The following is a 15,000-nucleotide window of genomic DNA, read 5'->3' as shown; positions in this document are numbered from 1 at the left end:
CTAACATTAAAAATATAAACATTAAAATGGAATGGTACTAATTTTCGATTTAAGTTCTTCGTCCCACACGCCATCTACATGAGACGAAGACTGTGTGGTAGTACAATTAATAAATGTAAATAGTCAGACAACAGAGATCCGACTTTGGAAAACACAGATCCATTCAAGGTGTTTGATTCCTTCTCTGATTGACTCTCTGAGTTTGTTAAACCCATATCGAACTACAAAAAGTTACCAGAGAATCAACTTTGCCATGGTTTCAGTGTTGGGCATACCACCAAAGTTAGTAAAAATTAATATTAGAAATACTGCTCACTTTGATATCCGATGGGCAAAAGATACAATTGTTGTTGAAGACCATTATTCGTTGTTTTTAAGATTCCAGATATTCATCTTCGATCGATGACGTCAAATTGCGCATGTGTCGGTTGTTACAAAGTGTATAATATGAACCGATCAACGACATGAAAATAATTCATGATCTACCTGTAAGTTTGTTATTCTTTTGTCCAGTAAATGTCCTACTTCCAACAAACCTTTTCCTCGTGTTAGCTTTAGCAGAAACACGGGTGAAGTTTGTTTCGGGATTGATGCCTGCATCCGCCATCTTGCTGAACACCGCGGCTTATGCGGCTCATCTCACGTAATCGCGTGGTTACATCGCACTTGTTCCAAAAACAAAAGTTTGCAGTCGTTGCAGAATTTACGTAATCTCATGTGATTGCACCAGATTTATATATACTTCTTGTCATTTTATTCTCTGGCTAAAAGGAATAGCAGCAAGTTAGAAGATAATCTTTTGAATTTGCCTTATCATGTCAACTGAAGGGACAAATCTTGAGAAGCCCTTGGTGGGCACAGTTGACATTTTGTTGTTTGCTTCCTTCATCGGTTGCGCATTGTACTGGTTCTATGCACGCCGAAAAAAGACTGAGAATGCTCTTTCGCAGAAACTCGTCCTTACGTAAGTGTGTTTGTTGTTGTTGATACATTGTTCTTATAACTCAAAATATCGTGCAACTTGCAACTTGGATCGAGGTTTACACTTGCAGTGCACTTAGATCGAAGTAGCGGCTCCGAAGTAACTGTTCGATCACGTCGTTCTTTTGTATTTTTCGCATAGTTGTATTTGCTTGTCATTTAAATTTTGATCATTTTGGGTTCCATTATACAGTATCCGAGTAAGCTACTGTACAATGTTTGATTTGTGTTAATTTCTTAATTTCACTTAACGGTGTAATTTAGTACCCCAGCGCTAGAACGACGTACGAGACACCGGCGAGGGAGACGGAGACTTAAAGAAAGTTCCTTTTCTTTCCTTTCGTTTCCTTCTTCAGTTTTTGTTTAATCAGTAACTAACGTCATTAAGTAAAATTAATTGAGCATAAATTTAAGAAAGATAGTGAACACTACTGTCACGCGATCAGGCGTGATAGCTGAAAGGTCAATATTCGGCTCGTACTAAACTTTACGGTGATTATTAACTGCACAATCAACATTTGAGAAATGTTATACTTGAGCTATTTTTTGATCTTGGAGTATTTGTACTGTGGAGTACTGTAACTGCTGAATACCACACCACTCCAAAAGGGATCTTGAAAAGTGATTTCTATGCAGCTACGCAGTGGTCATTGCCACCCCTCCCCCTAGAGTATGCTAGAAAGGAATAAAGTGGCTACGCGGCTATGCAGTGGTCATTACCACCCCTCCTCCAAGAATATGTTAGTTAGGAAAAAAGTGGCTACGCAGCTATACAGTGGCCAATTTACCACCCCTCCCCCTAGAATATGTTAGTAAGGCAAAAAGTGGCTAGGTGGCTACATGTACGCAGTGGCTACATGTACGCAGTGGCTACTACCACCCTTCTTCACAAGATCTCCTTTAAAAGTGTAGTTAACCGAACTGTAAAATAAAAGCTACATTTTAAAAGAGTTCTTAGGCCTAATTTCTGAAACGAATGCCGAATGTAACAAATGTAAACGAGTGCTATATTCTTCGCGCAATCTTGTTAAAAAGTCTACTTAACCGAACCGTGAAATGAAATCTTAAATTTTTAAAGAGTGCTTACTGTAGGCTTAATCACTGAAACAAGCACTTAGGCTTAATCAGTAAACGAGTGCTATATTCATCACATGATCTCGTTAAAAAGCGTAGTTAACCCAACCGTGAAATGAAATCTTAAATTTTTAAAGAGTGCTCAGGCCTAATCGCTGAAACGAGCGCTTAGGCTTAATCAGTAAACAAGTGCTATATTCAGCACATGATCTTGTTAAAAAGTGTAGTTAACCGAACTGTAAAATGAAAGCTAAAATTTTAAAAGAGTGCCTAGGCCTGATCACTAAAAAGAGCACTTAAGCTTACATATGTAATCAGTTCAGCACAAGATCTGGTTAATGACCACTGCGTAGCCGTGTAGCCACTTCTTTCCTTACAAACATATTCTAGGGGGAGGGGTGCTAATGACCACTGCGTAGCCGCATAGCCACACTTTTCAAGATCACTTTTGGAGTGGTGGGGTATTCAGCAGTTAAGTGTCATTACCTGAGAAAGTGTTCCAGGAGCCAAAAGTTGTGGTCAACCGACTTGGCTGAAACTTGGCACAAAAGTTGGTTGCCATGAGATATTTCAAAATCCAATTTTCCTCACTTCTCTGACTTTTAGTTTTGGAGTTTTAGAGGGGTCTCATTTTTTGCTCCTACATGTACAGCACTAAAAATTCAGTCTTTCAGGGGACATTTTGAAAGTGCCTTGTAAAATTCATTAATTATTCATGAGGGTGCAAACCAATCCCAGCACAGTATTCAGATCACATGTACACAACTGTAAACCCCAATACAAATCAATGAATTATTAAACAGTAGAATTAACTTTTGATACAAACTCCTGCTCAGCTAATTAGTATTCATTAACTTTTGATACAGATCTCTACTGATTAAAATAACAATACTTTGCAGTCAATTTAATGTATCATTTCACAAGCAGGATAAAATATTCGCGTCTGATCTGTATGGCCGTTTACAATGGCTCTCCTATCGGCTCGCCATTGTAAACGCCCATACAGATCTCCCGCTCATATTTTATCTACTACATAAAACCCAATTGGTAAATTGTGCTGCCAAATAAATTTGACCATGAACTCTACTATAATAGAGTTTTCATTTCATGCATGTAACTTTGTTCTCAAGGTATTGGACAGAGAGGAACCTGGGGCTAGAGTTTTGCAAATTACAACCCAAAATTGCCATTTTTCAAAAATGCAGTGTATCTACCTGCCTTCTTGCATAACTTCCGTACCTGACCATTATTTATGTACATTAGTGACCCAATTATCAAAATCAGTTGAGAAACATTTGGCTTATTAAGGTTTGTTGAATTTTTGCCACAAACACTCCATGCCCCTCTAAGACTATTGAAAATGGAATATTGAGCATAATTCATGCCATAAACAAACCAAAGTGCTGACGTGAAGCCCTTATTCTGTATTTGGTAATTGAAAATGAATTGTTTAACATAATTATATAAACAGTCTTTTTAAAGGATGCTTGAATTTTCATTGATTTATGTTCAGTTTTAAGTCATAATTCTTCTCCATTGCTCCAAGCATGGAAAATCTCCATATTTTGTCAGGCCTGATTTTTTAGATGATTACAAGATATTAAGTTAACAAAAACGTTCCTTAGCATATAATCTATGTCTGTTAACAGCCTGCATAGTTCTTGTAAATACCCACCAGTAAAGGAGCATGACCACGCATAGAATACATTTATACGTATTACAAACATAGGAGCTGCAGTTTATAGCAGTGTCGATGTGACCCATTATTTCAGAGTCGTTTAGAGGGGAGTATTAAATGAAACCATCTGTCAAGAAGGAATGCACATTTAGGAGAGCTGGATAGTGAAACAAAATGCTTTTATTGCAAATACAACAACCAAACGAAGCCTTGCTTTGAGATGATGTATCAACTGGCCTGCCATTTTGGACATAGGAGAGAGTGGGGACTGGACCAAGTTCCCATTCTTCTTCGGTTTCGTGGGTACATGTATGTTCTGTCAGGTGGGAGAAATTCAAGGTTAATTTCATGATAGCACTTTGTTCCTTTCAAGGGGTTAGTGATCAGTGCAGTGCCACGTCATGGGCTGCGCATGAAACAGGAATGGTTCCTTTGTTGTCCTGCGAGATAGACATGACTGAATGGTTGAAAGGAAAGTACAAGGGGTCAGGTGCATCCAGGGCAAGAGGAAGACATGGTCATACCAAAGCTACAGGTGATTCAAAATATCACTTAGGGATCATACATGCGTACAAGTGGAATTTATCACGATCCAGTGGACTCTTTTTATTGAACAGAGACCACGATATTTTATGATATTGTCGTCTCAAATAATTTGTTTGTTTGTGACGAAGATTTCCCGGGGTAATTTACTTGTTTCTTGCGAAGAGAAACTAACTTTCAACAAATTGTTCATAGAAAGGGCAAAAGGGTTGACTAAAATCCTATGTAACTTTGAAAGTTAAAAGTACAGTTATTTTATCGCAGCAATCTCGTGAACCAAAAACAACGATAAGAATAACTTGAAGGCTGCTTTTTGTCTGCTCGCTCTGTTTACATTCAATTCGAGCATGAAACTCTACTGTTTTTCTTAATATTTGCTGGTTTCGTCGGAAAAAAGTCTTTGCAAGCATGCTGCATCGAAGCTTTTCAATGAAGTTGACATTTAAGCAAGAAAATGCCTTGTTTCACGGATATTATTCTTGGTTACAAAAATTATTTGGATACATTTTTTAATTACTTATAATTAGTTATTTTAGTATGTCAATAGAGGTGTTGAGCACAAAATTAACAACATCACAATTGATGTGGGACTTGAAGCAGTTGTGCTGGCTTTACACTGAATGTTCAAATTAGTAAACAAAAACTCAGATATCACTCATAAGTAACAGGTTCTCTCATTCGGAACTCCAGCAGCTTCTCCCAGGAATCTCATTACACCAAGTAAAGAATGCTAGAAAGCCTGCGTCAGAACATGGACGCGGAGAACCATTTTAAGACAAGGAATGAGATTTTCTGAGGCAGATTGATTATGGAGAAAGTTAGGGATCTTATAGAGTTCTTTTCCAGATCCATATTCCTCCAAGATGTAGCCTGTGGATTACAAAGAAAAACATTGAAACTTTCTTCAGGTGAGAGAATCCCCTTCCCTTCAGTGGTTAGTTCAATGGCTGTGTCGAAAATTATCTACCTAAACCATGAAGAGTGTCGTGAACACTGAGTGTTTTACAATGTAGCTGCCTTGAACCTGCTTGTGTTACCACCTTCAAGACAATCAAAGAGGCAGAGGCAGAGAAACGCAGTCCCAATTGGCGAACCATTGGGACTGCACATGAACACATGGACACAGGTCATCATATTATGACTCCACAGAAGGAGACCACAATTATACGATAAGGTACATGTACATAGGCAGTGGGCAGCTGTAACGACATCGGTAAAAGTTGCTGGCCAGAAAATGGGCAGGACAGATTGTGTTCCTTTGGCGAACTTACCACTGAGCAAAGGGTGGGCCTTAAAGAAGCAGAAAGCTGCGGTAAGAATATCTTCAGGTGTCAAAGAATTTTTGACAAATTTATTCAACAAGGGAGCTAAGGATCTTCACCAAAAAGCTACATGTATGGCAGCAGACATGGTGGAGCAAATAAAGAAAACTTTCCCAGTTTCGAAGTGGGTTGAGGTACAGACTGTCAGAGGATACTTTTCTCGGCTGGCTTTGCAGCAAAAGGGACTTCCAGTTAGCGAAGAGGAGGGTGAAGACGAAGCGCTGGAGAAAGAGGATTACATGGAGCCACTAGTTGGGGTGGCTGAACAAGAGATTGCCCTCAGGCATCCTCTTGTATATGATGATTTTAATTTTTGTGATCTCTCTACCAAGGGTAAATTAGTCAAGGTTCTGGAAAAGCAAAGACTCAGTCAGCTTCAGTCATTCTGCGAGTATTTTGACGTGGACTTAAACCAATCAGTGAGTCGGTTACTGTAAGGTTGCGCGACTCATCGACTTGGTCCAGTCATCGCACTCTCAAGTCCAAGGTGATACAATGCCAATCACATCTCGAGGCGTTTCATGACTTTGTATGAGGCGTTTCATATGAACATCAACACGAAAAAAGTTTATCATCCAGCTCTCCTAACTGTATCCCTTCTATGGTTTCACTTACAAGGCAATAAAGTATTTGGGAAATGATGGATAGCAGGTCACCTAGACGCTGATCACTGCAGCTTGTATGTACACCGTATGAGGGGGACATTGGGGTGTATTAGAAACCGCAAAACCAAAGAAAAAAATTAATCATCCAAAACCGCAAAACTGCAAAACCGCAAAAAAATCCAGCCATAACCAAAAACCGCAGACAAAACCGTCAGAAAACCATGGCGACAAGTGGGGCATACAGATCAAACTACATTAGCACTTTATTTCATCAAATTATTCGTGAATGTCATGGACTTGTCTAAAGCCTTCATGTCTTTTAGTATCTGCTAAAATCATATTAGGCTTTATTTCTGCCGCTCTCTCTCGAGTCCTCTCTAGAATTGCGTTTTTACAATCACAAAAAGCTATAGCTCTGGAAATTTCAATCGAAAATCTCTAATTGAACATTTCTGTTTGATATTAAACTAAGACCTGACAGTTTGGAGATTCGAAAGGAATGCTCTAAAACATGTGATTGCACTGAGAAAGCTAACCGGTACAATTTGTTCCTTGTTTTACGTGGCAGTAGGAACTTGCTCAAAGGTTAAATGTGGTAATAAACAGATACTTACTTAAAACAGCAGTCGAATATTGAACCTCACTGCCCCCTGGGGGGGGGGAATCCCATGTAAAAAGGGGAGGGATGCTCGTTGGAAATTTTACATTAAACCCCTAAAGGAGACCAATCTGGGTGTGGCCCAGGCTTTTTTTGACCCCTAAAAGAGACCATATTATAACACAGAGAAATAAAAAATACAGCGACTTTTTATGATGGCAAAGACATTATCATCTAATACTTTCACCTGCGAGAAGAAATGTGAAAGTGTAAATACACACTTTTATATTTCTTTGCATGCAACCCTAAAGGAGACCTTCACATCTACATAATTATGATTGTGTTTTGCTCAAAACACCATATAGTAAGTGAGGCCAAAATACGAAATTTACAACCCCTAAGCAAGATGACGAGCATCCCTCCCCTTTTTATATGGGAGTTGAATTTTTTTTGACCCGCAGTTTTAAACTTTGAAAACTTCAGGAAAAATAATCAGCCACTTATGTCATGTCATACAAATGCAACGAGCTGTGGGGTCGAGAATGGTTACCAGTGCCTTTGCATTATTTTCACGCATGTGTATAATAATTTATACGAAAATGAGCAAGAATTGTACTGTCAGACTATTAAAAGTCTGCTACAAGCCTGCAAGGTCCATCAGGCCGGCGCTTATCTCCGGTTTCTGTAGCATGAAACGACTGGGAGTATTTCTACTCCCCCCTGGATGGGATGCCAGTCCATCGCAGGGTTACCCCCAGGGTGGAGAGGGGCACCGAGAACACAAAACAATGTCCCCGGCCAGGACCCGAACCCAGACCACTTGATCTGGAGTTGAGCACACTGTCAGACTATTTCCATGGGTAAATTCTTCGACGTAAATAAAAAAGACGTCCTTGAAATTTCAAAATCTGGCCCTTGAAAGTCCTTGAAAAGTCCTTGAATTTTTGACCAGAAAACGTGTTCGAAGGCTGGTAGTAGGTTTCAAAGAAAAAATCCATCCTTTTTTTGTTCAATCAAAGGCCTTTTAAGAGCAATTTTACGGGGAGTCGGTGGTTTAGTGGTCATTAATCGTGCCTCCCACCTCTGTGACCCAGGTTCAACTCTGGTCTTGGGTCGTATGTGGGCTGAGTTTCAGTCGATCTCAACCTAACTCCGAGGGTTTTTCTCCAGGTACTCCAGTTTTCCTCCCTCCTCAAAATCGACTCCCAGTCAATTACATCTGGCTGGGTTTGCAGTGCTCTGAGATCACACATAGATCGTATGGCGGCAGCCGTGGGCGCCTTCACATGCATTCGGTCCGGTCCCATTGAGCCGGTTGATCCTGAAAAGCCCTTGTAGGGAGCAGTCAACTAAGCGCACATTCACATTTACATTTACATTTAGAGTAAGAGTCGGGGTAATTCTAAACAATCAAACTGATTTTGCTTTAACAATTCATTTTCACTTACCAAATACAGAATAAGGACTCCATGTCAACAATTTGGTTTGTTTATGGCATGAATTATGCTCAATATTCCATTTTGAATGGCCTTAGAGGGGGCATGCAGTGTTCATGGCAAAAATTTAACAAACCTTGATAAGCCAAATTTTTCTCAACTGATTTTGATAATTGGGTCACTAAAGTAAATAATGGTATAGGTATGGAAGTTATGCAAGAAGGCAGGTAGATACACTGCTTTTTTGAAAAATGGCAATTTTGGGTTGTAATTTTGACATCAATTTTTGCCAAACTCTAGCCCCAGGCTCCTCTCTGTCCAATACCTTGATGGCAAAGTGAATACATGTATGAAATGAAAGGTGCCTCATCTGCAAGATCCTGCAAGCATATAAATACGTTAGGTCGAGCTTGTTGCATTGCAAAATATTTTTCTAGCTTATGATCACCAAAAATATTAAATCAGGTTGAAGGAGACGTGAAAAGAGTGAGTTGCCATGAGAACCAATTTCTTTATGGCCGAAGGTGTGTTGCCTGTAGAACTATTAGCCTACCAAGTTTCAATGGTCTCTGCTGCAAATTGACCGAGATAGCTCTATTTATATTGTACTTGATTTATTATTGGGTTGAGTCAATGACGTCATCAGTAATCTCATGTGTATATTTTACACATTTTTCAAACCTAAATATCTCCGGAACCAATGCAGATATTTCCAAATGGTAAACTGTGTTTTTTATCTTTCCTAGAATTCTATATATTAACAAACCTAAAAATTAAATCGATGAAAATTTGATCATAGTAGCACTTTACGCCTGTACTGTTTTGTCAACCCTTACTTTTGGTGGGGGGAGGAAGGGTGAGGTATAAATCTGGCAAAGCCTCAGGGTGACTCGATCTATTCAATGGAATGGTGGGACGACGGAATTGCAGAATACACAGAATATTCTAAAATACAGAATATATGGAATATTTTGAAACAGAGTTTACAGAACATTCCCAAACATTGAATACATGGAAATATTCCAAAACGCGGAATGAGAGGAAAGTCTTTTTAAAAAGGATATCAAGATTACATTTTTTGCCGTGAGTAGTCTGCGTAGGATAACATAACTTTGGATGATAATTTTACATTTCCTCGGGACAAAAGATATAAGAATGTGTTACAGAGAAGAGTTCACCCCCGGTGATATGTTTCCCCGCTTCCGTTTTTGTGCCTCTCAGACCATGCTGAAACATCTAGGCACACTTTCCCACAATCAGAAAAGGAAAAATGGAGAAAGACAATGGCAAGTGTCTCAATTGCCCTAAAATTATCATTTCTTTTGCACGCTGATTTGCTAAGTCTTTTAGGGTCTTTGTTACAAAACCTAATTCGTTCATACATGATTTCCCTAGCAGGTGTTGTTATGATCGGTCACAGGTGGACGACCCTCTGTCTATGTTGTTGTCATCGATCTGTAGAAGGATAAATACATCACAACAGTTGCGATTTGTTCGGCAATAAAGTTTGAAAGCAAATAATTCAATGAAAGATCAAACAAAGTGTCAACTGGGTCCTGTGTTATGTTTTTTTGGTCGATTCAAGTTGTTTGAGGCGTCATTTTGTGAGATCTTTTCTTGACTGCCAGTTAGAGAGTCAAGAAAATTGATTTTAAAGGCAGGCAACACCGAGCTGCCGGCCAGTGACCTTGTCTTGTCCAGGCGAGAACTGACACCAAACCAGTGAAATTCTTGCCTTAAAAACACCAGCATCTAGGGATGTTCCCTTCGCTGAATTTGAGCTTCAGTACAACGCGACCGTTGCCAAGCCAAGGCAATGGTGGCATTGCACTGATTGGTATATTCAAATAGACTTAAATGCTTTGAATTCCTTTAATCTGGTTTCTTGCAGCAGTCATGTTGAGAAAGCTTTATTATGGACTTCAGGATCGTCTTTCTGAGTGAATTTTCGAAAGATGAAGCTCAAATTCGGGGAAGGTATGGGGCATCCCTAATAGATCGGATGCTGGTGTTTTTAAGCTGAGAATTTCACTAGTTTCACATCAGTTGTGGCTTGAACAAGACAAGGTCACTGGCCAGCAGTTCGCCTGTGACCAATCATAACAACATCTGCTAGGGAAATTGTGTATGAAATTGTGTATGTTAGGTTTTCTAACTAAGAAGTTCAAAAGGGCTCTGACTTAGCAAATCAGCATGCAAAAGAAACAATAACATGTCACACATTATGTTTTTATAAGGCAACTGAGACACTTCGGGTTGCAGGGATGGCGCAGTGGTGAGACCACTCACCTCCCACTAATGTGGCCCGGGTTCGATTCCCAAACTCGGCGTCATGACTCTGGGTTGACTTTGATGGTTCTCTACTCTACACTGAGAGGTTTTTCTCCGGGTACTCTGGTTTTCCCCTCTCTTCAAAAACCAGCATTTGATTTGATTTGCGTTAACTTGTTAATTTCAATTTACATTGTCCCGATTCGTGCTCTACATTGTACCATCGTCTTTCTCCATTTTTCCTTCTCTGAGTGTGGGAAAGTGCACCTGCTATGTTTCGGCGCAGTCCAAGAGGCACAAAAACGGAAGCGGGGAAGCATATCACCCAGGAGTGATCACTTCTCTGTAACACATTTTTATATCCTTTGTTGCAAGGAAATGTAAAATTATCATCTGAAGTTATGTTAAACTACCCAGACTACTTACGGGCAAAAAAATGGAATATTTATATCCTTTTTAAAAAGACTTTCCTCTCATCCCGCATTTTGGCACATTCCGTATATTCCATGTTTTAGAATGTTGGGTATACTCTGTGTTTCAAAATATGCTGTATTTCCCATGTTTTAGAATTTTCCATATATTCCATATGTTAGAATATTCTGTGTATTCCACAATTCCACTGTTCAGCCATTCTGTTCCAACATTCTGCCATTCCATCGAATAGGGTCACCCAAGCCTCAAGTTCACACACCAACCAGGTTGACATTTGGGGTATCATGAATGTTGTTTAAAACCCTTTGACACCCAAACCGGCCTAAACCGGCCAGACTTAGTATTTTACTCTGTCTAATGCCAGACCATTTTACTCGTCAATTGGCCCTATATTTCTTTTAATCAAACATTTTTGACCCACTGACCCCTGGGAGTGGGACTTAATAGATTTTGCTCCATCTAAGTCCAGATGATTTTACTCCTTAGTGGGGGTGCAGTTCAGGAGTCATTGGATTAAGCTATCATGTAGTTACTGTGGTGACCAACTTGAAAGCATTTTGTTACTTTGGTCACCACACACATCCTGTAAACTATGATTGTTATAAATGAATGAAGGGGTAGTTTCTAAAGAAACTGTGGTGCTGCGTCGGTGGGGAAGTAGTATACAAAAATTTGGTTTTATCAACGGAGTTGATAATGTAAATTGGCCACCGTACAGAGATTCTAAAAGCTGACGTTTCGAGCGTTAGCCCTTCGTCAGAGCGAATGACGAAGGGCTAACGCTCGAAACGTCAGCTTTTAGAATCTCTGTACGGTGGCCAATTTACATTATCAACTCCGTTGATAAAACCAAATTTTTGTATGATTGTTATACTTTATTTGTATCTTTGTAAACATTACTGTAATTTTGTATGTTATATATATTTTATATTGTGATATTCTCAGGAAGGTGAAACTGACCTAGAGCTACATGTATATTTATAATTCTCCAAACCAGGGTTACATGTAAGCATACAACTAGGATATAGTTTATGCACAGTGTGCATGACATCTGACTTAAGTTTGTGACTCAGACATAATGCTCACCCATGCTCTCAGAGATCAAATCCCACAGTTAGTATTACCTTTTTTTTCAGAAGATGATGAAGTGCAAGTATATTCTATATATTCTCATTTTCTGCATTTCACTTGCAAAGCAATTTTTGCATGTGCCCATTCTAAGTTGTATACATGTACAATGTAGGTGCGTGGTTGGCCTTCCATCTATCTATATTGCTTCAGACAAGGAATTGGGTTTTAAATTGATATTTGTTTTTTTCTTTTTTCTCTCTTTCTGTTCAATAGAACAACAGCAAAGGTTTCTTTTGAGGACACAAGTTTTATTGGAAAAATGAAAAAATCTGTGAGTCTTTAATAGCTATAGAAAAGAACCTTTTTCACAACCAAGCTACTGTATGATTATTTTGCAGACAGTATACATTTAAGACTACAGTAATTACTGCATTCTTTTGAGGTGATCAGGAGTATTCAACTTGACTTGAGAATCATTTCTCTACGCCTTTAATTAATTCCCTTATTAAGACTGTAAATTATTCCACCCAAACATTCTCTTTATTATTCAACAAAAGGGGGCCGCCGAGAACGGGATTTTCAATAAGAATTTTATCAGGTGACAAAACCTGGGAAGTACATGTAGGTGGAGAATGGACAACGTGCACCAAAGGCGCACTTTCCGAGGGCCGGAGACACGATCTTGTAAGGGGGTCGCCTGGGGCATCCTCCCCAAGGAAAAGTTTGAAATTTAGGCCTCTTAGAATGCACTTGCAGCATTCTGGAGCACAAATGAGTGCATTTGAACACAACACTAATAATTATCATTATTAATTAAATTTTGGCTTTTTTATTTGGAGAGAGTACATGAATACTCTAAATTTTTTGAAATTCAGTTGACAGCATTTTGGGTTTTGAAAAGATGTTACAGTAAATAGCGCGACGTACATGTAGCCTCCTTTAAGGGTTCTTCGCAAGTGACTGAAAAGACTTTTTGCGAATGTTGTCTTGTCACGCTTCAAATGCAGTTAGCAAATCAGGCATCTTTTACACCAAGTACTGGGCCGTTACCTCAAAAATGTGTGTGCTCAATCCTGGATCAACGTCTTTGACATGGACAGGGAAACCAAACTCACTGCCGAATATACTCAGAATTCAGTTGCTTCTTTTGTTTTTCGTGAACAAAACTTCCCAGATCCAAGGTTAATGCTCTGTGCAAATGTTTCTCATGTTATTCATAAAATTTGGGGTAATTTCCAAGGAAAAGTGGGCAGCGAGTTCACATGCAATAGCCAGCGAATTTGAAAACATTGCCAAAATCCCTGTTAATGCATTATTATGTAGATCAGTTGCGAGAGCAAAAGGTGTTTTGGTGGAAAATTATATCATGTGGATATGAAAACAATAACAGGAATAACAACAACCATTAATTTTATTGTACTCTAATTTGTGGATCTTACTTTTTTTCAAATACCTGTACATGTATGTGGTGTGCCAACACTTAAAATTTAATTTATTTTAAAATCATGGATTTTGGTGTCACCATGGTTAGATGCTTCCATCTACCATTTTAAGACATTTCCCCATCAGGCTGAATTTCTTTTGTAGGGGAAATCGTTAGGAATATTTTATGGATCTCAAACTGGAACAGCAGAAGAGTTTGCTGGTCGATTGGCCAAGGATGCACAGCGTTATGGATTAAAATCTCTTGTCTTGGATCCAGAGGAGTGTGATATGGTAAGGTCTCATGAACATGTACAAAAGTACAAATGTACATGCATGCTAGTTAGACAACTATTAAAATACTTTTTTTTTTATTAGCTCATGGATAACATAAATCTGAAATGAAGTTTAGGAAGTGGACTTGGATAGCTCTTACTCACTCCATTCCAATTAATTTATCTATGAAACTTCGATGGAATGCGTGAAAACCACAAAAAATTTCCAACATTAACTTTGGTTCATTTGAACCGACTGATCAGGATTTTATTTCATTGGGAGGAAGAACGTAACAGGGATTGGATGTTGTATCACCTATAAACTTAGGTACATTTAAGCATCTCATTGTGTTGTAAGGCATATTGATTTAGTTTAAAAAGTACAGACTTTCTATGTATAATTATTTTTAATTCTGCAAAAAATACCCTGTAGGTGGACGACGTCATGAAATTCTAGAAACAAAAATTAATCATGAGGTCTTCTGGATTTTTTATATATTCTGTATGAGGTTGAAGGTGACCTATAAATAAAGTTAAAGTAAAGTTCAGCAACATCTTTCATTTTCGAAAATACAGCACTTTGAATTTCTGAATTGTCCCCTTGCATAACACCTGTATTAAGTTACATGTACATGTACCTGCAGAAATGCTGTATCACACAGACTTGAGAATTGGAGAGGTAGTCATTCCAAGTTCTTGGCTTTTTTTCATTGAACGGTTGAAAATTTATTTTCTTGTTGCGTGACAGTGAAAACGCACATTTTACCTTGTGCAAAATTAGACAACTTATAATATATAGTAATTACAGTTAATAATGTTTTATTTCCAAAAAAGGTTTGACCATAACATACCAAAACAATATTAATGTTGGCCTTTCACTGTCAGTGATGAAAACAAATTACCGTAAATAAATGTCATTAGATTTTTCCATATCTGCATCTCGAGATATTTAAACACAAAGTAAAGTGCTCTTGTTGAACTTCAGTAGTAACATGCATACACTGTATTGCTTGAGGCAAGAATTTCAATAACAAAGTTAAGTTTTGGTGTAGATACTGCAGTTACACATTTTGAATGGCAAGTTCATTTATAAATAAGAATTTCACTTCAAAACAACAGTACAACTTGCAATGCAATCCAATGCAATCTACATGTATGTTAGATAATCATCTCTACCATGAAAGAAAAAACATTTTACTCCCTATGTGCATAACTCTGAGATCCAGTCCGCTTGAGGAACGGCACCACAGAAAAAACGCATGGTGTATGTATGCATAAGTTGCCATGAGGTA

General features: G+C 38.5%; 2 protein-coding genes across 2 annotated transcripts in view; one reads left to right on the top strand and one right to left on the bottom strand.

Moving 5' to 3' along the window:
• LOC138045752 (2-(3-amino-3-carboxypropyl)histidine synthase subunit 1-like) overlaps positions 1-646 on the bottom strand; it is a 45,399-nt gene extending 44,753 nt beyond the window's left edge. The window contains exon 1 of the mRNA XM_068892359.1: positions 487-646. Within this exon, the coding sequence (XP_068748460.1) occupies positions 487-607 (121 nt within the window). The 5' untranslated portion in view covers positions 608-646. The remainder of the gene's footprint in view (positions 1-486) is intronic.
• Positions 647-657: 11 nt separating this feature from the next.
• LOC138045749 (NADPH--cytochrome P450 reductase-like) overlaps positions 658-15,000 on the top strand; it is a 54,725-nt gene continuing 40,382 nt past the window's right edge. The window contains exons 1-3 of the mRNA XM_068892355.1: positions 658-964; positions 12,285-12,342; positions 13,599-13,727. Of these exons, the coding sequence (XP_068748456.1) occupies positions 816-964; positions 12,285-12,342; positions 13,599-13,727 (336 nt within the window). The 5' untranslated portion in view covers positions 658-815. The remainder of the gene's footprint in view (positions 965-12,284; positions 12,343-13,598; positions 13,728-15,000) is intronic.

The sequence above is a fragment of the Montipora capricornis genome, chromosome 4 (assembly GCF_036669925.1).
Source record: "Montipora capricornis isolate CH-2021 chromosome 4, ASM3666992v2, whole genome shotgun sequence".
NCBI lineage: Eukaryota > Metazoa > Cnidaria > Anthozoa > Scleractinia > Acroporidae > Montipora > Montipora capricornis.
This window is presented reverse-complemented; position numbering and strand designations above follow the sequence as displayed.